The sequence below is a fragment of the Vulpes lagopus genome, chromosome 4, assembly GCF_018345385.1.
Source record: "Vulpes lagopus strain Blue_001 chromosome 4, ASM1834538v1, whole genome shotgun sequence".
Classification (NCBI taxonomy): Eukaryota; Metazoa; Chordata; class Mammalia; order Carnivora; family Canidae; genus Vulpes; species Vulpes lagopus.
The window spans coordinates 32,826,284-32,851,537 of record NC_054827.1 but is presented as its reverse complement, the minus strand read 5'-3'; the positions used below and the strand labels follow the sequence as shown (position 1 = coordinate 32,851,537).

Below are 25,254 nucleotides of genomic sequence, written 5' to 3'. Positions count from 1 at the left end.
CTTAAAATGAATTTTATTAACTAATTAATGTATTTCTGTATTCACAGTTATGCTGCAATAAAGTTTTTTAAAAGGTCTCATCACAATCAAATGGGTCTGGGTTTTTGGCTTTTTGTGTGTGTTTTCCAATTCATAGTCATGGGCAAATATTTACTGCTAGAAGGAAACAAGGATCCACATGAATTTTATTCCTGTTTTTCATTTTTATAATTATCAATCAAGAAGAAGCCTTAGATATTTAAGCCTATTTATACAAACAGATGAAAGAGAAAAAAAGTTTTAGAAATAGAAATGTCTCTTAATTCTTTGAATCCCTTTCCAAGTCATGTACCAAAAAATTCTATCATCAAAAGTTACTTTGGGAGGGGAGTGCTCCTGAGTGGCTCAGCCAGTTAAACATCTCACTTAGGCTCAGGTCACAGTCTCATGGTTCTGGAAGGAGCCCTGCATCCGGGCTCCCTGCTCAGAGGTGAGTCTGTTTGTCCCACTCTGTCCCTCCTCTAGCCTGTGCTTTCTCAAATAAATAAAAATCTTTTAAAAACATTTTTTAACTGAGATATAACTGACATATAACATTGGGTCAGATAATTTTTAATAGTCTATCAGGTGATAACTCAAGTTCTCCTACTTTGCTGAAAGCAATGAATTGGAAAACCATCTGACTTAAGAAATTTATTATCCAGTTATTAAAGCTAATCACTTTCTTAAAACATGCAGTAATATTTCAAATCTGCCCTTTGTTTGGTGTCCCAGACATTTCATATCCAGTGAAAATGCATCTTAAGATTCAGAATGACAGGAAATTTTACCTCAAAGAAGTGGGAAAAGTGTAACATGAGTGGGCACTCCTTTTCTCAGGAGCCTTCTCAGGTCACTTTAGGAAGTTGAGGGCCAAGAAATTGGTTTCCTCAAAGCCAGATACTCAGACACCTGCTGGAAACTATTCATTATACCCCCATCCCCAGGAGCATACAAACTCCAGTTTGGGGACCCCTGGTCCAAGAGACATTCTGGTGACAGGCACAGACTCACCTGAGAACATCCATCCAAAGCAAGAGACTGTGTTTCATATTTCTTCACCTTACAGCCACTCCTGGAAAGGAGAACAAAAATAAAACAAAACAAAACAAAACAAAAAACAGGCCATTTTGGAATCACATTAACAACTTCCAAGCTATGAGATGGAGCAGAAAAAGCAATGTGTGCAGAGAGAAGCCAAAGCATACAGCACCACGCAAGTTCTACATCTACACAGTAGAGAGGGGAACACCTTTCATGTCTCTGAATCTCCCAGGAGACAGGGCAGGCAAGGAACTATAGCTCAGCTCATTCTCTGAGAAGACCTCCTCACGTGTTTCCGTGGGATGTGTAACACCAGTACTCTGACAATTTCTACTGACATACCACCAAGCCTTGCAGAGGTACCTCATCACCTAGAGACATTCAGTTCATCTGATCCCTACTCACTGGTTTTGATATTCATTAGAAAAATTACCACACCGGACCAGATTCTTTAAAAAAGTTCTTTATTGCACTAAAAACCACATAAGTCTGATAAGACAGTTCCAGACCTGTGTGCTAACAGAGAAAACTATGGTCAATGGAAAGTACAAAAATAAAAATATTTGTGTAAATGGTTATCATTCCTATTAAGCAGTAAGATGGAAAACGAATGTCATGTATTTGTGGAAAGATTGGAACTGGGGAAACCTCAAACCCCCTGTTATTTTTTAACTAGCACATAATTTATGACCCAAAGCCTAGTTCAGATTCTGTTGTTTTAATGAACTTAAAATTTCCAGTAAAAAAGCCATTCTGACAAAATAAATAAATAAGTTTATAACCTTTACTTCTTCTTCTTGGGGGGTAGGAGGGTAAGGGGAGGGGAGGAGCATATAAAGTTACCAGAATGTGCACGACCACTATCTAGTTTCTGGGTTTTTTCCCTAATGGTCTTACTAAATGCCACCCCCTGCCACCAAACCACCAAACTGGAGTTGCCTCTAAAATGTCTCCCCTCTCCAAGTCAGCAACCTTATCCCATCAAAAAAGTCAATTGTTTCTAACAATAGCAGAGCAGTCCCTCAGACCACTGTCAGGATGATCTCGGGGCCAAGCCAGCGCTCACTGTCAGGGTGCCACATGAGGCGTGCCAAGCTGGGGAGCGCAAGCTCTTGCACCTAAGGTGGAAGGCTGATCTCCACTCCTTTAGGTACAAATTGCAAGGCTAAGCTGACTCATGAAGTGGCAAATGAAATGCAAAAATCATCCTCAGGTCAAACTCAGAAACAAGCCAACATGCTATGGAGAGATGGTCTGGGGAGAGGACTGCCACCGGTCCTGGGGATGAACAGAGACAGCAGGAGTACTTACAACAGAAAACAGAGAAATTTCACTTGTTCAGTAGTCCTGATGCACCAACAAAATTAGAGACAGAAAAGAGACAGACAGATGGAGAAAAAAATCATGTAAAGCCTGGAATATTTTATCTGTAGTCTGGCAGATGTAAAGGCTGAAAAATTCTTTCTATGAGGTGGGATACAAATAAAAATGTCATACTCATGAATGTCATCATTGGTGAGTGAATGATTATCAGGAACCTCTCTCTAACAAATAGTAAGTAGAAACACTTAGAAATGCCTCATATTCAAATTTATAGATGAAAAGTGAACTTCTAAATATTTGTAAATATATAAAACCAACATTTCTCTACAGAGAACATTTAGTCTTAAAGGTCTCATCATCCAGATTAAAGGCAATGCATGAATGCAACTACAGCTGACAATGGATCTGCTTATGTGTACATATACACATGTGTATCACTAAGAGACTTAAAATGATTTTACATAATTTATCTTATTTGATCCATAAATACCAATCATAGATAGGATGATGTCTCCACTGTAGAGAAGAATTTTAGATGCCAATTATATGCATCTTCTAAAAAGTCCCACAAGTAACCTGCTAACAGAACCTCTAACTTTCCTCTCAATTCTACTTCCACATGCATATCTCCAGTCCTTCCTGCCAACAGACGGATTTTTCTAAACAAAATCCCATAGCTACACGAAAGGTGGAGCACTCTTCTCTTACAGAAAGAACAAGAGTTTTAATTTCATAAGAGTTTTTACAAAAGTCTGTAAGGTATTATTAAATCAAGAAGTGCACTCCCCAAGAACAGAACAGGAGGAAACTGCTACCACATGAGGGTGGCAGGTCTTGAGAGGGCACTTCTTACTACTGTAAATTAGGTGTAGGAAAAACTTCCCTCCTTTTGGTCCAGACTTAATCTTATCTAACAGGACTGCCCTGACTACACAGGTTCGACATGCAACTGAAGGGGAGGCCCCCAATGACTCCATATCAGCCTTGCTAGCCAAAAGCACCCTGCATTTCGTACATCCCACATTATGAAACACCAAGGCGATGACGGAACCAACACATACTCGAAGCACCATCTAGACAGAGGTAACTAACCTCAGTCACAGAAGAGCACTGAGGACCCCCAGTCATACTTTTTAGCAACTATTTAACTGCTCATATATAATCAAAGAACAGATCAAGAACTACTACTGGCATTTCATTCACCTTAGACATTCTGGGGCTGCTGAGGAACTGGTTTCTCATGGCTCAAGTTTCTTGGTCCTGATACTTTCTGCTCCTTATACTTTTCTCCCTAGTGTAATTCATTATGCCACCTAGCCTGTTCTGTCAGGACACAGTAATGCTGACTGTTATTTTCCTGACTCATCTATGGTGACAGCTGGAAATAATGGTACTTCTCATCCTCCCTTTTCACATTTCATCCTCTATGTCATTGGTCCTTCTTTATATCTCATTTTTAGTTAAAACGTCACAGGGTCACAAGGGGCTATATTGTTATCAACACAAGTTCTATGAAAAGGTAACCCTGGGGGATCCCTGGGTGGCTCAGCGGTTTAGCGCCTGCCTTTGGCCCAGGCCGCGATCCTGGAGTCCCGGGATCGAATCCCACATCAGGCTCCCGGCATGGAGCCTGCTTCTCCCTCCTCCTGTGTCTCTGCCTCTCTCTCTCTCTCTCTATGTCTATCATAAATAAATAAATAAATCTTTAAAAAAAGAAAAGAAAAGGTAACCCTGTAACAAATTTAAACTGAAACTTTACATGGAATATGGCTTGGTCACTCTGAGAACTCCAAGGACCTTGCAAAAATGGCTATAGAAGTCTCAGAAAGGGGGAGGGGGAGACAACACACAACAAAACACTAATTTAGTTAGATTTATACGACTGCTTAAAATATTATTGATTCTTATTGGAAATTTACTGCCTTACTGATGGAGCTAGAAGCTAAACACGGAGGCAAAGAATTCTTACCAACTTTCAGACATAGGTCTGTTTCCCAATAAAAATCACAGCTTTCCGTTTTAAGTGAAAGACTTCTAGAAGACCTTTCCGGACCACTTTGCACATGTTACTAATACTAGATAGGTAATGGGGAGGCTTGGAATTTTTGTTTTATCCAGAGAATATGAAGATGGTGGCTAGCACTGACACTTGAATTCTGTATGTAAAGTAATTCCTGACAGCCCAGATAGGATTTCTGAAAACCATCAAATCTCTACCTAGCCTACATTTTTTTTTTTTTTAAAGAGGGGAAAAGTACCCAAGTGGAGGTAGGAGAGGTCAGCTGAATAAACTGAGGATTCAGAAATAAGGCAGACACCTGAAAGGGAAACCTCTGGTATTTCTGACTGTACACCAAAGTTAAGCAAAATAGTGAGGACTACCACATAAAGCTATAAGCTGTATGCCTGCCCCTGATACACCTCAAGGGTAACTTCAGTTGGCCAAGACAAGAGCAGCCAGCTGCCAAACTCAGAGAGTACACAGAACACAACACCCACCCCCGTCGTCACTCACGTTATTAAACGCGACTTTGCCTTCTTAGGTGATTCTAAGATTTCATTAATATGATTACGGGCAGGAGAACAAAAGTCACTGCTTGCTAATGTTGTAGTTGGTTTAAAGGGATCCATGGATTCGTCAAAGTGGTAGGAGCCCTTAGAGGAGAGAAGGGGGGAGTTCTGCAGAGTGGAGTGGCCCCCAAAGGGATTGAAGTTGGGGCTATCCCACTGGCTGGGATCCAGCTTAGCAGATGCCTGGGAGGGAGGAGCACTGTCTGCAGCTGGGTCTGCAGGCTGGTCCACACCTTTGGCACCTACTGGCTTATTGATGCTATCTTTCTGTACCTTGGGAGGCAGTTTGCTACCCAGTTTCCTGCCAAGTTTCCTTGGAAGGCCTTTCCTGGACTCTATATTTTCCACATCTTCTGTGAAATCAAACTCTAGTTTCAGAGGTGAATTCCTCGACTCCTCTAGCAGCTCAACTCCTGAATCGTTGGTGTCACTGCTGGGAGTGCTTGATGTTTCCTTAGTATCAGGGGGAGATTTCTGGATCCTGGCACTTTCTAGCAAAGAACTTGTGTTCCCATCCATCTCATCAGGACAGAATTGATAGGATGCCTGGGGGAGAGGCGTGCCCTCTAGGGCAATATCAGTTTCTAAGAATTCGCCGATTGTCTTCTTCCTCAGAGGGACGGGTTTGGGTTTTCTTAGCTTGCTTCTGCTGGGAACAGGCTCTGGAGAGGAGCTGCCAGCCTTTAGATCAGCTTCTGTGGAAGTTTCCAGTGTAACTCCCATGGTGCCTTCTGTCATTGCCTTGTCCAGGATGGCTTCTGGTATGCTGGAGGGCGAAGCCTCCCCTGAGACAACAGTTACACAGCCATAAGCTGCCCTTGTGCCTAGAGCTGCTGGGATATCCGTGGAATTCTTGGCTTCTATTGAAAATGGCCTCACTACTGAAATTCTGCTACTATCATGTTCAGGTTCTTCTTTGAAATCCTTGACCAAGTAAGAATCAACAGCCTGCTGTGCTACCTCATTTTCTGAGGTTCTAGAACAAGTTTCAGATGAACATTTTTCAACCACTTCTGCTACCAGCTGTTCATCAACTTCTTGTGATTCTAAAACAAAACACAAAGGCCATCTATTAAAGACTTATCTTTTTGGCATGTGTAAATATTCTCTACTAGCTGAATTCACATAGATCAGCAGCAAGTTCCTCCCTCTTTGCTTTTATTAAGGTTCAGCAAGGTCAGCAGAGCAGTCTAAAAGGAAACAGCTAGTACTACACTCTAAATAAATTTTCCTATCCCAAATTGTATACGCATTTCATCTCAGTTACACAAGCAATAATTATACAAAATAGAGCTATTGAAGAAAGAGCTAAATAGATCGAGAGACTATTGCAAAGCATATTAATGTGATTATTAAAATTCCTTAGGTTAAAATAACTGGTTTGGAAAAAATGTGAGATGCTGCCAGTGTAGGTAGAGGGGTCAGAACTGGCACCACAGTTTCCAGGCACTTCTTGACAGCTTCAGGGTCTGAATGTTACGCAGTAAACAGATTTTCATCTTTGGATGTCAAAAACTAGTATTTCCTCTTCCCTAGAATAATGTTTAAATTATTGAACCAAAATTAAATTAAAAACCCACCATGGCCTACCCGCCATGGCTGCTCAGAGGAACTTCTCTGTAGACTTAAAAAAACCTGAAAGAACCAAATAAAAAAACTAATTTGAAAAATCAAATCCAGAAATAGCTTAAAAAACAAATAGTCCTGAGGTACCTCGCTGGCTCAGTTGGTAGAACATACAACTCAGGGTCAAGCTGGGCATAGAGCTTACTCAAAAAAGAAAAATCAACTGGATTTAATAAGACTTAAAAAAAAATGAGGCTATTTAAAAACAACACATACAACAACAAACAAATAATCCTTATTTTACTAAGATAGGAATCATACAATAATAAAGCTATTTCTTCTTTAGCTCTGTCACTGAGCTGGGCCAGGTATTCAAAGCACTTGTGAAAAACGAAGATCCTCTTTAACTTGGATTTTATTAGAAGAAATGCTGGAATTAGGAAGGTGTACATGAGGGTATTTCTTTCAAGCACAAACTAAGATAGTGTTTTCCTGAGTTATATACCTGAACTATAGAAGAACAGCAGCAAAAACCAAATAAATTGGTATGATCATGGTATCTTGGGATTTTATAGGGAACTCCGTGATGCCCCTCTAACCCTAATCCTCATCCAGGATCAAAAAACTGAGCACAAGAAAAGATTTTTAGAGCACTTGTATATATTTTCACACGACTCCTTTATGACTAGAATCTGTTCTGCACAGATGCTTCAGACACTCTACCAATGTCCAATGTCCGTTCTGTTTCTGTTTTCAAATGTACATTTAACTGTTATTAATACTGTAGTTTTTTAAAAAAGATTTTATTTATTTATTCATGAGAGACACAGAGAGAGAAAGACAGAGACCCAGGCAGAGGGAGAAGCAGGCTCCATTCAGGGAGCCCAATGTGGGACTCGATCCTGGGACTCCAGGATCACGCCCTGGGCCGAAGGCAGGTGCTAAACCGCTGAGACACCCAAGGATCCCCAAATATGGTACTCTTTAAAAAGCTCTCAACACATGATATCTTGGATTTGCTTTAACATATTTCAAAAGAATGTCTTCTTAAAAATAGAAAAGGGTGCCTGTATGGCTCAGCGGGGTATGCATTGGACTCCTGACTTTGGCTCAGGTCATGATCTCAGGGTCATGAGATGGTGCCCCTCATCACACCGGGCTCTGTGGTGGGCATGGAGCCTGCTTCGGATTCTCTCTTCCCCTAGGTAGCTTCAGGATGAGAGCTGGTCACTGGAAAGGCCAAGCCAGGATGATGGGATTGGAACTTTCAGCCCCACCCTACCCCTCACCTCGGGAGGAAAGAAACGGGAAGTGAAGTCTAATCACCAATAGCCAATGATTCATCAACCATGCCCATGTAATAAAACCTACATAAAAACCCCTAAACAACAGGGCCTGGGAAGCTTACAGGTTACTGACCTCCTCAAAGTGCTGGAGAGGTGGTATACCCAGAGAGGAGAGGGCAGAGATGCTCTGCACCTTCACCCCACTTTGTCCTTTGTGCCCTGAGTTCTGAGAATCATCTAAACAAATTACCAAATCTGAAGAGGAGGGCTGTAGCAATCTGCACATTTACAGCCAGTTGGTCGGAAGTACTGAAATTGTACTGTTGCATTGTATATGCAACTGGAATTTGAATGAAGTTGGTGGGAAGGGAGGCTCAGAGTCTTGTGGGAATAAGCACTTAATTTGTGGGGTCCATGGAAACTATGGATAGTCAGAATTAACTGAACTATTGATGCCAAGTTGGTGTTGGAGAATCTGAGAACATATAAAACAAGAAATTTGCCTTTAAAAGTGAACAGTCAACAGAGCCACAAAGGCACCTGAGAGTTTTTTAAATGATGCTGTTAAACACTGCAATATTATATTTTCCGTGCAGTTTCAAACTCATGAAGAACCACTTTACATACTTTCTATAAATTTTAAATCTGCAAAATTAAGAAATTAGACAAATTGTTAGATACTGTTAGTAACTCAACTCTGAAACACAAATTTCCTTCTGCTTCTCTTCCAGGCTTCCAGGACAGTTTAACTCAACTAAGTGTTTCAAATTCTCATTCATCACTACTGACTTGTTTAAGTCAAGGTTTTCTTCTCAATAACCTATAATCCAAACACAAGTGAAATACACTGATTTAAACTCCAACTGAGTTATTTTGTATTTTTCAATTTCATAAATCCCATTGTTTTAAAAATATTTTGGGGATCCCTAGGTGGCGCAGCAGTTTGGCGCCTGCCTTTGGCCCAGGGTGCGATCCTGGAGACCCCGGATCGAATCCCACGTCGGGCTCCCTGGTGCATGGAGCCTGCTTCTCCCTCTGCCTATGTCTCTGCCTCTCTCTCTCTCTCTCTCTCTCTGTGACTATCATAAATAAATAAAAATTAAAAATAAAAATAAAAATAAATATTTTGAATCTTTACAACTATAATATCAAACCACTTCCCATGACCTATTTAGTCTTCTAATCAATAGCTCTATGTATATTATGCAAGTGATACAAATAATAATTAGATGACCTCATCTCACTGTAACCTACTGTGGCATAACTGAGCACAGAGCAAATGCAATATGGAGAAATACTGTAAGGGGGAAAAAATTCTGGGGCCTTCGGCTAGGGTAATGAACAGTAAGAGAAATATATAATATTTGAGAAAGAAAATGGGATAAAATTGATAAGTCTCAGTCCTTGGCTGCCTGTAGGACTGAAGTCAAAGGAGGTATCAATTGAAGACAATTTAACTCATGGAAAGACAATATATTACCATTCAGTGACACCCAGGAAATACTAGCAAAAGAGCTTGAAGGCTGTCAGAGTGGGGCCAGGAGTTTGGCTTGGACACACTGAGAGCTGTTTGGGCCTTTGAAGTAGAGATGTTTATTGAGTAAGCAGTAGTTCAGAGAGATCTGGGGTGCAAATAATATTTGACATAACCAAAGACACTGAGGTAGATGTGATTCCTTTAAAAGTCACATGGAATACTACAGAATTATAAGTTATCTCTATTTTATACTTTCATCATTGAGCCTCAGCATATTTTAAATCTGATTTATAGTATCTTTTATTTTTAAAAAAGTGTACCTAAAAATGATTAATCCAGTTTAAAATAAAATTCCAAGAAAAAACCAAGCTTATAGATAGAGAGAGCAGATTGGTGGTTGCCAGAGGCGGAGCATCTTCAGTGTGAGGGGACAGGGCAGGCCACCTGAAAGCTGGAGAAGGAGGAATGGCAGAGGAGCAGGATCTCAGTGTTAAGACAGAAGTTCTAACGCCCGCCTGGCCCAGCTCCCCTACTCCCTCCTGCTCTAGGGATCAAGGAGCTTTATGGGCTGCATCATAAAGCATGTCACCCACTAATAGAATGGGACAGGAAAACAAATGCCCCTCATCTGAATTCAGCCTGAGCAGACAGCTGGAGGAGCACTGCCAAGAAGACACCACCCAGGTGCCAGGCAAATTAACATGCCCAGCTATGCACCTAGTCACTGAGGACCTCACCTAGGACTAGCATCTTTAGTCCCCACTAGAAGGTACTGCCAGGTGAGACAGAGTGGGTGGGAGAACATTGCTCATGGATTTAAACCAGTGTTGGGAATTGTGAGAATGTAAAAGAAGAAAACAAACCACAAAACTCAAAATGGTATGTCTGAATAAGATTTGAATCTTACTGAATCTGAATCTGCCAAGTACCCCAGTACCAGCTGTGCCTACATACAGAGTGCTGCCTTAAAACAAAACCTAAACTTCAAGTTCCATAGAGCAAACAAAGCACAATGCCCTTCTCAACAAGCTCCGTTCTCAGCTTCCATCACTGAAGAGTCCTAGCCACAGCTGTCAGTGCTTGCTTTTCATCTGAAAACACCGTTATGTAAGTGCCCTACCTCTAGTCATCCTTTTATTTTTACAAAAATCCTGTATTCCTTAAAAATCTTCCTCCAGGGTGCTGAAATGCTCTCTCCCTGAAATGAGTTTGAGGAGTCTGGACGATTCTGACAAGCACAGCATTGCCTGGCGGCTTCCTGAACACAGACGGTTAGAGATTAGATCAGTAGATAAATTCAAAGCAAACACAGAGGAAATCCAAAAATAGACCAACATTTCCACTTCTGTCACATTTGTTGCTGTTAACAAAACTCTCCCTTTCAATTATCAGCCTCTCCTGAATCTAAAAGGCTGTGTGAATTGCCCAGGTGTGCTTTAAAACATAGATGCTTTTTATGCTTATTCAGGTAGGACATAGGGTATTCTAATGTAAAAATATTTTCCCTCTATTTTATAATAGTTTCAAAAAAAGAGGCACAGAATAACAAAACTTTGAAGACTGAGGTAAGAGTCTCCGGACACTGTGATTTGCACTCCAGTATGCTAAAGATATACGGAATTAGAAGACATGTTTCCAAAAAATCTTGGAAGCCTCAAAAGGGGGATGGGGGGTGGGGGCTATGCTATTAACACAAAGTATTTTTGAAGCTAAGCGTATTCAGCTAATAATATACATGGAGAACCTGGCTAGCTGCTTTCATACATATAATCTCATTTAAGAGAGAGACAAAACAGAACCATTCGGAAAACAATGCATATTAACACTTCGATTTGGCATTATTCTCAAATATGCTTGCCTTTTGGTGAAAAATTGTCTAGAAGCTCCTTTTAGATCTGTCCATCAGTTCCTCTCCTTTAGCTACAGAAGGTCCTCTTTACGCGTTCCCAAATACCTGATGTGTAAAGTAAGAAAGCTGCCAAAATTTGAACAGGCCTCCTGTATCATACAGACATACATACTGGCCTCTTTCTAACCTCAAAATCCAGTCTCTCACATCCAAGCTGAAGATACAAGCTCTGACTCTAAGGCCTTAGAGAACCAATATATGAATCTGAGAACCAATATATGAAAATGAATAACCTTTATAGTAATTCAGGAAGGGTTCACAGATAAATTTTCAGAGGACCCACAAAGCCTCTGAAACTCAAAGAAAAATTATGTCAGAGCATTCTCTAGCCGAGAAAATCCAAAGCCTTCTTTCCTAGCCTGGCATTTAGCAATCACTGCTCTTGAAGACTGTCTTTCTGGACCACTTTAAAGGTCCTCAAAAGGTCTCCTCTCATACTTTATGGTTAATTCCCCTTCAATCACTACACTGAGGTTTAAAAACTCTTCAGCTACCTTGGGGGAAAAAATCTTAACATCTAAGAATGAAGCTTGTCACCTCTGAGAATGTTCAAGAGGGATGTGCTGCAAGTGCTATTTTAAGCACTTTTAAGTGTGGACTAAATCTTTGAGAGGGACATCACTAAAACATAAATTTAAATAGGTTTTGTTTAAACACACTTCAGCCACCTGGACTGGACTGAAGGGACACGAAATATCAAGTGGGAGTGGGTGGGGGAAATGTCTTGCCAGTACCCAGGTGTGGCAGGAAAGGATACTGGACTACATCAGGAAGACAATCAAACCCCAGGAACAAAATGGTGTAAATATTTTCCTTCTCTGAATGGTGGTTCAGGCTTTGTTGTGCAGAGCACAGCATATGGTCAAAGGATGGCCAGGGTGCCTAGGTGGCTCAGTCGGTTGGGCATCTGCCTTCAGCTCAAGTCTTGATCCTGGGGTCCTGGGATGGAGCCCCTCACTGGGCTGGGATTCCTACTGGGCAAGGAGTCTGCTTCTGCTTCTCCCTACCTCTTTCCCTCCATTCCACCACTCATGCTCTCTCTCATAAATAAATAAGTAAAATCTTAAAAAAAAAAAAAAAAAAGATGGCCAAACTTTGGCCTAAGTCTATAGACTTACATGGAACTCTGCTGGATATTTAGAGAACATTAATCTGAAGGAGAATACAAACTGCTGGCCTGCCTGATGAGCCTGGGCCTGGTCTGGCCCCATTGGGAGGTCAGGTGTTGTGAGGCCCTGGTAGACACCAGATAAGAGGCCACCCACAAGGCCTGGTATAATGTAAGGGAACAATGAGAGGGAAGAAAAAGGAGGAAGCAGCACTGACTACAGTGTGAGGCACCGTGACTGAGCATTTTACAAACAAAAACTCATACAATCAAAAGAAGAATAAAGAAAACACACAGACACAATCTCCTGTCTTAAGGAATCTACGAATTGGAGGCAGTAACAACTTTAGTGAGCAACCAGACTATAAATCCTCCTCCCCATTCCCAATTAAAACAAAACAAAACAAAACAAAACAAAACAAAACACCCCTCGTGCTTTTCACTGAATAGTGGAAATAAGAGTAAGTTCTATATGATAAAGGCCAAAAGCAAGCAAGCTATTTTTTTTAATGGCCAAAACATTATTGAAAAATAAGCTCACTCTCACACAATTAATAAACAGGATACCGTTTTTAATCTATCAGATTTGTAAAACTTAAAATATTGATGATACCCATTAACAGTTGCCAGGTAAGAGGGCCAGGAGGCACTCTCATATATTCTGAAGGGGAGTATATTGTGGGATCTTTCAGAGTACTTAGTATTACCTATCAGAATCCAAAATGAACAGATTCTTAATTCATCAACATGACTGTTAGGAATTTATCTTAATTATGTGCACAAAGAGGACCATACACACATGTACAAGGATGAGGATGTTGACTGAACTGTTGGTTCCTACACACTATTTTGGGGCAATTATAAAGCATCACAGAGGACTGAAAAATCACTAGGCATGCAAATTTACACCGGATATTGTACGGGTGTTAAACAATAGAGTACATCTGTATGTGCTAACAGGACTGGATCTCTAAGACACATTACATGTAAAAAGTAAGGGGAATAACAGTGCTTGAAAAAAACAGTTACATGGTTATTCAATTTAAACATATAAAGACATAAAACTTATATTCTGAGGCCTAGAATCCTTAAGAAGCACAAAAATCTCTTCTCACCCAAACTTAATACCCCTCTACCCATTTCTCTTTTGTCTCCATTTCACCACAGGATTCCTATTTCCAAGCCCAACCAGCTCCCTGTTGCCTTCTCCTCCTAAGACAGAGGAGTGGAATTCATTGTAAAAGGTTATTTTTGAAGCGTCTCACTCCAGAAAATTTTTTTCTTAAGTACAATATTATTGCAACTGCTTGATATTCTAGATATATTACACTATTTAATTCTTACAACAACCCTGTGAGATTTTTTTTTTAATCCCATTTCACAGATGAAGAAATCATGGCTCAGAATGGTTAACCATATACACGAGGGGAGGTGAAGGGAGAGACAGGAAGCAGACGGACTTAGTTTGGAGCATAGGCAGGCCATGGCTTACCCATGCTAGATAGTCACTCAGTTAATTCCAGAACTATCTTCGTTCATCTAATTTCTCTTCATTCATGGGAAACCCCAAGTGGGATTTTAAGCTAAGGAAGAAAGGGTTCAGAGTGGGGATTCAACGCTATGGTGTGATACAAATATATTGATTATGTTGTCATATCGACTGAGGGGTGGGCATCTGAGAGTCAGAAAGCAAAGGGACAATCTCTAGGAACAAAGCACCAGTGTCATGCTTCTGAATGCTCTGAAGTGAGATGAAGAATCCATTTGACCATGTTGGGCTACACATCGCAAATAGATGGACTATTCTATCCCCATTGGTGGAGATAATCCCACAGTGTATCATCACCCATGTTATAATATATCTCATAATCGGGAAATCTCAAACTACACAACTATAGAATAGGATCCCTGTTACAAAGAAACTGGCCTGGATTTCCAAACTCAAACCCAAAATGTAGGTCTTTGCTATTCAGGGCCACATAAAAGATACATAGAGAATAACACAAACTTGGAAGGCACAACAATGACAGTGAAGTGTTATAAATAAATGTGTAATAGCAATTGACTCTAAGCCATAGTACTAAAATATTCTACAGAAAGATCCAAACCAGATGTTCAATGTCACCATTCCCTAAAATCAAATCACAAAATATTTTTTAAGATAATCATCTAACTAACCAAGCACAGCCCCTTATGACCTGCAGCATATACTGTGCTCCACATAAAGAGATCACAAAATAAGTGCATGGGGCTTATAATCCAGTTAAGGAAACAAGAGCCACACTCAAAGCCCCTTCAGAGAACAATCAATTGCTGAACACACTGAAAAACAGTGAGAGAAAAAGCTACTGCCTTCTCATAAAACTGCCACCTCACATGTTCTTATATAGAAAAGACCAGTGCTGCTAGACTTCGGACTTTAAGGAGTCAGTTTCTTATATCATCAAGTTCTCTTCTAAGGGAGTCATTCCTTCTTTGACTCTACCTTTATAATCAGCAAAAGAGAACTTTCTAGAGCATTATATGAAATAATTTTTTATTTTTAAAGCTAAGTTGTATTTTAAGAGAATCCTTTTGGGGAAGTGCAGAGGGAGAAGGAAAGACAGAATCCTAAGCAGGCTCCACACCCAGCACATGAGCGCAACACAGGGCCAATCTCACAACCCTGAGATCATGACCCAAGCCAAAATCAAGAGTTGAACACTTAACCAACGGAGCAACCCAGACACCCCTAAGAGAACCTTCATTACTGACTTAGATGCAAGCTAGGAGGTATGTCTAAGGTATGATTACAGGAGAGCTTAGGAAATCAGTGACTGGAACAAGCTCAGCAATTTCTCAAGGAGGAAAGGAAACATTTGTTCTTAGTGCTGGGGGAGAGCAGAATGGATCAGAGCCCACAACTGACTTCCTAATGATACAGTGATGTCCTCTGATACTGACAGTGTAGGATCTACTTGTTCTGCTACTCCTCAGGAAACAGGCAGAAATAGGTCTCAAAATCACTTTAGTTCCCCCCTCAAACCCAACCTTAGTTCATATTCCTTTGGTAACAAGGGCAACAATCACTCCCTTGAAACAGAACTGACAAAGGAGGAACACAGTACAAATGCTAAATTGCAGACATTGGTAAAATAAGGTTATGTTCTAACTAAGAATTTAGAACAAATCAAATACTTCACACTTATTTGATCCTCAAAATATTATCTAACTTGATCCTCAAAACAACCCTGTGAAAAAAGCACAGCAAAGCTTATTAATTCCATTTAAAAATGAGACACTATTATGTTAACAAGTTAGATAACAAATTCCTTGAAAGACACAAACTACTGAATCTGACTCAGAGGAAATGGAATATCTGAATACATCTAAAGCAGGGATAGAGACTGAAATGGTAAATTAAAAACTTCCCCCCACCACACACACACACACACACACACACACACACACACAACTGTATCAAATTGGTGAATTCTACCAAATACTAAAAGAAAAATTAGTATCAATTCTTCACAAACTCTTACATGAAATGAGGGGAAAAGGCTTCCCAACTCATTCCATCAGTCCAATATTACCTTGATAACAAACCCAAAGCTTTCATAAGAAAGAAACTACAGACTAGTATCCCACATTGAAAAGAGAAACAAAAATCCTCAACAAAATACTATCAAACTGAATCCACCAACACATAAGAAGGATTATGCATCATGAGCAGTGGGATTTATTCAAGGAATGCAAAGTTGGTGTAACATCTGAAAATCAATTAGGGTAATATACCACAGCAATAGAACAGAAGACAAAACTCACATGATCATCTCAATATATGGAGAAAAAATTTGAAAAAACCCAAAATTCTTTCATGACAAAAAAACACCCAACAAACTAGGCACAGAAGGGAACTTCCTCAACTTGATAAAGGACACCTATGAATCCTACAGCTAATGATATACTTTATGGTAAAAGGCTGATGCTTTCCTCTTAAGGTCAAGAACAAGACATGAATATCAGCTTTTGCTATTTCTATTCAAAATTGTACTAGAAGTCCTAGCCAAGGCCCAATAGGCAAGGAAAAGAAATAAAAGGCATCTAGATTGAAAAGGAAAAAGTAGGGCAGCCCCGGTGGCCTAGTGGTTTAGTGTCGCCCTCAGCCCGGGGTGTGATCCTCGAGACCCGGGATCAAGTCCCATGTCGGGCTCCCTGCGTGGAGCCTGCTTCTCCCTCTGCCTGTGTCTCTGCCTCTCTTCTTTAAAAAAAAAAAAAAAAAAAAAAAAAAAGGAAAAACTATCTCTATTTGCAGATGAAATGATCTCGTACATAGAAAGTTCTAAGGAATACACCAACAGAAACTATTGTAACAAATGAATTTAGCAAATTTAGCAAATTTGCAGATCAGTGTGCACAAATCAACTGTATTCCTATACAGCATTCAAAAATCAATTGTATTTCCATACATGCAATGAAAAATCCAAAAAAGAAATTAAGAAAACAATTCCATTTATCATAGTATCAAAAAGAATAAAATACTTAAAAGTAACAAAACAAGGCCAAGCTTGTACTCTAAAAACTATAGAACATCATTTGAGGAAATTAAAAATCTTAATAATGGAAAGACATCCTATATTCATGGAGTGGAAAATTTAACATTGTTACCATGATAGTACTCCCCAAATTTACCTACAGATTGAATACAATCTGTATCAACATACCAGCTGGCTTTTTTGAAAAAAATTAATAAGCTGATCCTAAAATTTATAAGGACATGGGAAGAACCCAGAGTAGCTAAAACAATCAAAAAGACAAAGTTAGAGGACTCATGTTTCCTGATTTCAAAACTTACTACAGAGCTACCATAATCAAGAATATATGATAAACATAAGGAAAGGCATACAGATCAATAAAACAAAAGCTCAGAAGCCAACCCTTAACAACTATGATCAAGTGACTTTTGACAAGGTCGGTAAAAGGGTACAAAATCAATTCAAACACTCTTTTCAATGAATGGTGCTGGACATCTACATGCAAAAGAAAGAAGTTGCACCATTTCCTCACAACACATACAAAAATTAGCTCAAAATCAATCACAGACCTAAGTATAAGAGCTCAAACTATAAAACTCTTAGAAGAAAACATAGGGGTAATAAATCTTTGTGACAGTGGGTTAAAAGGCAAAACCTTCTTGGATATGACATAAAGGACAAAAGAAAAAGTAGAAAATTGAACATCATCAAAATCAAAAACTTCTACACACCAAATGATGCCCTCAAAAATGTGTAAAGAGGGGTGCCTGGGTAGCTCAGTTAGTTAGGCATCCAACTCTTGATTTCAGCTCAGATCATCATCTCAGAGTTGTGAGATCATTCGGCTTTGGGTATGGAGCCTGCTTAAGATTCTCTCCCTCCTCCCCTAAAAAAAAGTGAAAAGACAACCCCCAGAATGGGAAGAACTATTTACAATTACATATCTAATAGGGGACTTGTATCTAGAATACATAAAGTACTCTTACAACTCAAATAAAAAGATAAACAACACAGTCAAAAAGTAAGCCAAGGGCAGCCTGGGTGGCTCAGCGGTTTAGCGCCACCTTCAGTCCACGGCCTGATCCTGGAGACCCAGGATCGAGTCCCACGTCGGGCTCCCTGCATGGAACCTGCTTTTCACTCTACTTCTCTCTCTCGCTCTCTTTTATAAATAAATAAAATCTTAAAAAGAAAAAAAGTAGGCCAAGAATCTGTATAAACATTTTGCTAAAGAAGATATACAAATAGCCAATGAATACATGAAAAGATGCTCAACACTGTTAGACATTAGGGAAATACAAATCAAAACCAGGATATACCACTTCACACCTACTAAGATGGCTAAAATCAAACAGGTAACAAGTGTTGACAAGGATGTGGAGAAACTGAAATCCTCACACACTCTTGGTAGGAATGTAAAATGGTGCAGCCACTTTGGAAAACAGTTTGACAGTTCCTCAAAGTGTTAGAAATACAGTTACCTTATGACCCATCAGTAACACTACTAGGTATATAGGTATATACCCAGGAGAAATGAGAACATACATCCACAGAAAAACCTGAACAGGAAATGTTCGTAGCAGCATGAATCTTAATTGCCCCAAAGTGGAAATAACTCTAACGTCCATCAACTGAACAAAATATGACACATTCATGTAATGGAGTATTTACTGACAATAAAAAGGAATGAAGTACCGATACATGCTACAATATGGATGTGAACAGAGGCAGTCACAATAAACTATAGATTGTATAGTTCTATTTACACAAAATGTCCAGAATAAGCAAATATACTGAGACACAAAGTAGATTATCAGTTGCCTAGGACTAGGGGGTGGAATGGCAAAGGAATGCTAAAGGGTACAGAATTTCTTTGGGAGTGATAAAATGTTCTAAAAATCGGATGAAGGCCACAGTTGTACAATTCTGTTAATATACTAAAAATCATTGAATCAGGAGTGCCTTGGTGGTTCAGTCAATTAAGTATTTGCCTTTGGCTCAGGTCATGATCTCGGGGTCCTGGGATGGAACCCTGCATCGGGCTCCCTGCTCAATGGGGAGTCAGCTTCTCCCTCTCCCTCTACCCCTTCCCCTTGCTCATGGTTTCTCTCTCTCTCAAATAAAATCTTTTTAAAAATCATTGAATTGGGGCAGCCTGGGTGGCTCAGCAGTTTAGCGTCGCCTTTAGCTCAGCGCATGATCCTAGAGACCCGGGATGGAGTCCCACGTCAGGCTCCCTGCATGGAGACTGCTTTGCCCTCTGCCTGTGTCTCTGCCTCTCTCTCTCTCTCTCTCTCTCTCTCTCTCTCTCTCTCTGTCTCTCATGAATAAATAAATAAAATCGTTAAAAAAAATCATTGAATTATAGACCCTTAAAATGAGTGAACTGCATGATATGTGAGTTAGATCTTAATAAAACTGTTAAAAAAGAAAAAAAGGACATGGCTCAAAAGCTCAGAGCAAGCACAGCATCCTGCAGTTCCTAATAAAATATTCTACTCTACCACAGACTTGTATTTCAGAAAATGCTTTAAATAGTCTCTTATGTATATCACGTGTAGGAACTCAAACTTCAGAGAAGTGGTAGGTCTCACCATCACATCAATTTGGAATTTTAAATTTCTCTTGAGGAAGCCTACACTGTGCTAGATAAATTCTATTTACAGAAAAAGGTGAAAAAATGACATCACTCCTCTCTCCTACAACAGATATAGCACAGTACAGGATCCATCCTAGAGGCAGGACAATCATCAAGTTCAAAAGGCTTTGTTCTTGTCTAGGGAGGGGAAGATTTTTTCAATGCTAGTTTTTAACATTTGACTTCTTCCAAGAACTCCTTCACATACTCCCTTATTAAAACTATCTATTCACTGCTAAAACTTCTGGAGAAGCCAAGGAGGCCAAGAAGCCTGGGAAACAGAGGCCAGCTAGCCTCCTCCAAACTCAGCTCTGTAAGGGCCTTACGCCCAAGCCCCCAAAGCAGAGCTGACACTCTATCAGTGCCCACTGCTGGGTGCATGTCAGACAAATAAAGGACTCTTTTCAACTGATATTTTTTATGTACAGAAAAGGTACATATAAGTCGTGGTAAAGCTGTGCAGCTCTAAACCAACAGCTGTGAGAGATTAACATTTGTTCTTCATTTGACCCCTTCCCTTTGAAGAGCTCTCCTCGCTCAAATGTATGGATGGCTTGGTCTTGCCCTCCCATCCCCTACTCTCCTGTGTTTGAATCAGGGCTTCAGGAGGGAAATGAGCGTGATTCTGGCACTTGTGCCACCCCTTCCTGCTAAAGTGATCCGACTTGAGGAGACTATTAATAAGATACATATTAGCATTTAGGCAAGTGTCCAAAATTCGAGGGTTTTTTTTTTCCCAATTTCATGTCTCTGAATTCCCAGTCCTTCTGATTACCCCAAAGCTTAAATATATTTTATATATGTACATTCTCAGTCATTTGGTCAAGAGCATGGGCCTTAAAGTGGAGAGGTCGACATGATGTATTACCCAGGGGCAGGACAACAGCACTAGCAGGCCTTTTCTAGGAATGCTAGGTAGAAAGAACCTCAGGGTACAGGCTACAAAGCTCACATTCCCCTGACAACCACTGAGGCCTCAGGTCACCCAGAAACACAAGAGTAAGGAGGGGATTCCAAGTGGGTGAGTCAAGGCAGGAAAATGCGGAACATCCTCCTAGGTATGCAGTAACTTTAAGATGTCACTACTTAGAGCAGAAAAACATCAACACCCAACACCCCCACACACACCCCCACATACACTCCTGACCAAACCCAGACAGAAACAAACTGTCCAAACTTCCTCCTCCACGGCCTCAAAAAAAAAAAAAAAAAAAAAAAAAAAAAAAAAAAAAAAAATCACCAAATAAAACACTACTCAGGAGCTGGGAGGGACAGGGGAGAAGGCAGGGGCGAGTTTATTGCTATTTGTAAGAGTGTAAGAGAGCACCAGATGCCATTTCTCCTGAGATAATCTTCTAACTCCAGACAGAGGCTCACTGTAAAATGTAACACTCCACATGTAAAGAATACTATGGAAAGCCACTTGATGAGCTGAAAAAGCTTATATACTAAGGATGAAGAAAATATTTCAAATTTCCAAACCAGTATGTTATGCTATTTTACTTAAAAAAAAAAAAAAAAAAAAGACCCCAACTCTGTCCTCTGAAGGCCCAGATCCTAATATGAAAGAAGGGAAAAGCCCACCAATCCTGAGTGTCTGCCACCCAGGCAAGCCAAACCTTCTCCACAGAAACCCTTCCAACAACTAATACGTCTTCTCTTCTCATTCCTGAGATGCCCCGGAGTTTCAGAAGTCTGGATTTGTTTGAGGTTACATTTCGAATACATGAGAAATCCCCCACCACAGACAGAAAATGTAGAAGGCCCTCCCTGTGGACTTCTCCTCCGAACCCAACGCCTGCAGCCTGCAGCAGGATGAGTGGAGAGAAAGAGCACGTGCTAGCAGATGGGACTCCTCTGCAGAGATGGGAAATTGTGTAACTTCACTCCGCTGCTGCCAAACAACCATAATGTGCATCTCTTCAGAAATAATTACTGGAGGATTCAAAATACCAACTGCCTCTCTCACAAAGTAGCAACCACCCACACAGGAGCTGGGGGCTGATGCAGGATAAAGGAAAAGAGAAAGGAGCCTCCAGACAGAGCAACAGCAGCCGATTTACCAGTCACATCACATGCCTCCACAACAGGACAGAGGCCCTGGCTGAAGACCATGTTATTTCTCCCATCTCTTCTGCTCCAGCACTCTAAGAAAAGGGGCAAAAGGAAGAGGTGGATAAAGCAGCAAAGAGGCCCCAGAGGAAGAGAGTAATAAAAAAAGTCTGAAGTCTTTGAAATTATACTGTTTAGCAGAAGTTTGGCTTTTTTAAAAGTAGGAAACAGGGGTGCCTGGGTGGCTTAGTTGTTTAGGCGTCTGCCTTAGGCTTGGGTCATGATTCTAGGGTCCTGGGATGGAGCCCCACATAGGGCTCCCTGCTCAGTGGGGAGCCTGCTCCTCCCTCCCACTTAAGCTTTCTCTCTCTCAGATAAATAAATAAAATCTTCGGGCAGCCTGCGTGGCTCAGCGGTTTAGTGCCGCCTTCAGCCCAGGGTGTGATCCTGGAGACCCCTCATCGAGTCCCACATCAGGCTCTCTGCATGGAGCCTGCTTCTCCCTCTACCTGTGTCTCTGCCTCTCTCTCTCTTTGTCTCTCATGAATGAATAAATAAAATCTTAAAAAAAAAAAAAGTAGAAAAGAGTCTTAAGCTAGTCAGCCTCCAAGATGGCCCCCAATGAGGGCACCATTTATCAAGTGAGATGAATCCCATCTCCTGGCAATCATGCTGTTGGACAGACCTATGTAAACAAAAAGATATTGTAGAAATAACAGTGTGACTTCTGAGGCCAAGTCATAAAAGATATTACAATTCCCGTCTTGCTCTTGGATCACTCACTCTGTGGCTAGTCAGCTGCCATGCTGGAAGAACACTCAAGCAACCTCATAGACAGCAAGGTCCACCCACATGGTAAAGAGCTGAAGCCTCCCACCAACAGCCAGCACTTACCAGGCAGCAGTGAGCTACCTAAGTTCTTCCAAACCCAATCAAGCCCTCAGATGATGACAGTCCCAGCCAATACTGCAACTGTATTCTCACAAATAACCCTAAGCCAAATCACCCAGCTAATAAGCTGCTACTCAAATTCCAGGCCTATGAAAACTATGTGAAATAATATTCTAAGCTGTTAATAAATTTTGGAGTAATTTGTTATGCAGCAATAGGTAATAGGCCTCTTAGAAACTCCTCTTTGTGGGGCAGCCCGGGTGGCTCTGCAGTTTAGCGCCACCTTCGGCCCAGGGCGTGAACCAAGTCCCATGTCGGGCTCCCTGCATGGAGCCTGCTTCTCTCTCTGCCTGTGTCTCTGCCTCTCTCTCCCTCTCTGTGTCTCTAGTGAATAAATAAAAAAATCTTTAAAAAAAAAAAAAAAAGAAAGAAACAAACAAACAAACAAACAAACTCCTCTTTGGGAGCACCTGGGTGGCTCAGTCAATTAAGTATCTGCCTTCAGCTCTAGTCATGATCCCAGGGTCCTGGGATCAAGCCCTGCATTCATAGGCAGCCTGGGTGGCTCGGTGGTTTAGTGTCACCTTCAGCCCCAGGCGTGATCCTGGAGACCTGGGATTGAGTCCCATGTCGGGCTACCTGCATGGAGCCTGCTTCTCCCTCTGCCTATGTTTCTGCCTCTCTCTGTGTCTCTCATGAATAAATAAAATCAATCAATCAATCAATCAATCAATCAATAAATAAATACTTAAAAAAAAAAAAAAAAAGCCCTGCATTCAGAATCCCTGCTCACCAGGGAGCCTGCTTCTCCCTCTCCCTCTGCTTGCACTCCTAGTGCTTGCATTCCCTCTCTCTTCCTGCTAAATAAATAAAAGCCTTTTTAAAAAAAATAAAAAGAAAGAAAACAAAAAAACCTCCTCTTTCTATCCCAAAATAGATGCAGAGTCCCAGGAGGCTGCATACATCTCCATGCACATGCCTTTTCTCATCCACATGTGACTCACAGGTGGAGAGAGAAAGCAATAGCTACTACTGAATATGTCCCCACCCTCTTAATTTCTCACTGGTGAGCTGAAGCTAAGCATTAAAGATGCAAAATGTTTTCAACAGAGCAGCTTACCCGGTAACGCTTTCTTTCCTGCTTCAAGCTCTGTATCTAAATTTTGCTGCAAATTCAAAATTTGATATTCAAAATTCCTTAAGTACATTTTATACTTCACATATATACGTGCCAAGATTAAGATTAAGATTATATATGTGTTAATAAATGTGAATACATGTCCCCTATGGAACTTATTAAAAAAATTACTATCACTTAACAGGATACATTAAAGGATGCTCTCCCTGAGCAAACAACCCTGTCTTGGCAACATTTTAAGAACCTTTATTTCCTCTGATAAGTTTTCTCTTCAATCAGTGAAGACAGAATCATGGATTCCCTGGGGAGAGAAGCTGTATAATATGTTCTATGAAGCTATGGATGTGTGACCTTAAAAGCTGAATTTAAGGGGCACCTGGGTGGCTCAGTGGTTGACTGTCTGCCTTCGGCTCAGGTCATGATCCCCGGGGTCCTGGGAAAGAGTCCTGCTTCTCCCTCTGTGTGTCTCTGCCTCTCTCACTGTGTCTCTCATGAATAAATAAATAAAATCTTAAAAAAAAAAAAACACCTGAATTTAAGACCCTAGTCTAGTATTAACAGTAAAGACAATGGCCTAGATTTTCCAATCCTTGGAATGGAGATCACATGCATCCTATCTCATAGCATCACTGTTCTAAAAATCAAGCAAGATGCTGAAAAGAAACAAAAAAAGCCTACTTGCTTCCAATACATTCAGTAAACTCAGCTGAAAAAAAAAGCCAGTGTTCTGCTAGGTGGGAGTCGTATAGTGGGAAATGTGGAGATCAGTAATTTGTTCTATCTCCAGCAATGACATAGGAAAAAGGGTACCTGGACTGGCTAGGAAAATATCTGTATCTGCCAAACAGAACTGCCAGATTACATTTTTTCATTTGAAATATCCATTTGGCCATTAGTGATCTAACCCCTGGAGATGTGACCATGTTTGAGGAAACTTCATAAAATTAGGTTTACATACAAGCAAAGGTGACAGTGAGATCCTGAACTTACAAACAGCAATCCCTTTCTAGGCCCAATGCAACAGTTTTTAGGCAGTTAAGTGACCCTCATTTATCACATCCCCACGGAGACTGCTGTTTTGTTTTGGGGAGATAAACTAGGATCTTCCCATTCCTGACCTGAGGTTAGAGAGTGTGACTAAACGGTTTATGTTGCCAGCCAGGACTTCCTATGAAGAATGTTACAACCCACTTGAAAAAGACACTATGAGTACTCTTTAACCTAAATGTTTAAATGTCTTTAGACCACATCCATTTTTTTTAAATGGAGTATTATATGGCAGCAACATCATTTTGGAAGGGTTGCCCCCAACCAGACAGACACACACCGGATGCCTCCAACTACCACAGACTGTCAAAGTAAGTTACCTTGCTTTATTTGATGCTCAGGTAAGCTCCAGACTGGGGAGTACAAGTCTGAAATGAGTTTCATCCTTACAACATTTCTCACAAAGGTCTTAAATTTACTATTCATATGGAAAGAAAAATACTGCTTTATAGTTATAAATAAATCTAGTAAAATGTATACTTAACAGGCAGACTTTTCCCCTGCCCCTAAGTTTTTTATTCAAATATTACAGTTCTGCACTTTCTGAGGTGTCTGCTGGAAAAACTATACTTTCTCCCTAAGACATTTTCTTTGGGTGGAACACCATACAGAAACTCTCTACACGGCTCATTTACACTTGTATAAATAAAGCAACAAAAAAACATGGCT

General features: G+C 40.5%; 1 protein-coding gene across 14 annotated transcripts in view; it reads right to left on the bottom strand.

Moving 5' to 3' along the window:
- TACC1 (transforming acidic coiled-coil containing protein 1) overlaps positions 1 to 25,254 on the bottom strand; it is a 119,428-nt gene that overhangs the window by 25,540 nt on the left and 68,634 nt on the right. For 9 of the 14 annotated variants that reach the window (XM_041753941.1, XM_041753942.1, XM_041753947.1 and 6 more), the window contains 2 exons: positions 4,901 to 6,002; positions 1,033 to 1,093 (listed from right to left, as the gene is read on the bottom strand). In XM_041753941.1, coding sequence (XP_041609875.1) covers positions 1,033 to 1,093; positions 4,901 to 6,002 — 1,163 coding nt within the window. Of the gene's footprint in view, positions 1 to 1,032; positions 1,094 to 2,373; positions 2,410 to 4,900; positions 6,003 to 25,254 lie in introns of all 14 variants that reach the window. The other 5 variants (XM_041753952.1, XM_041753950.1, XM_041753949.1 and 2 more) reach the window with 2 other exon arrangements.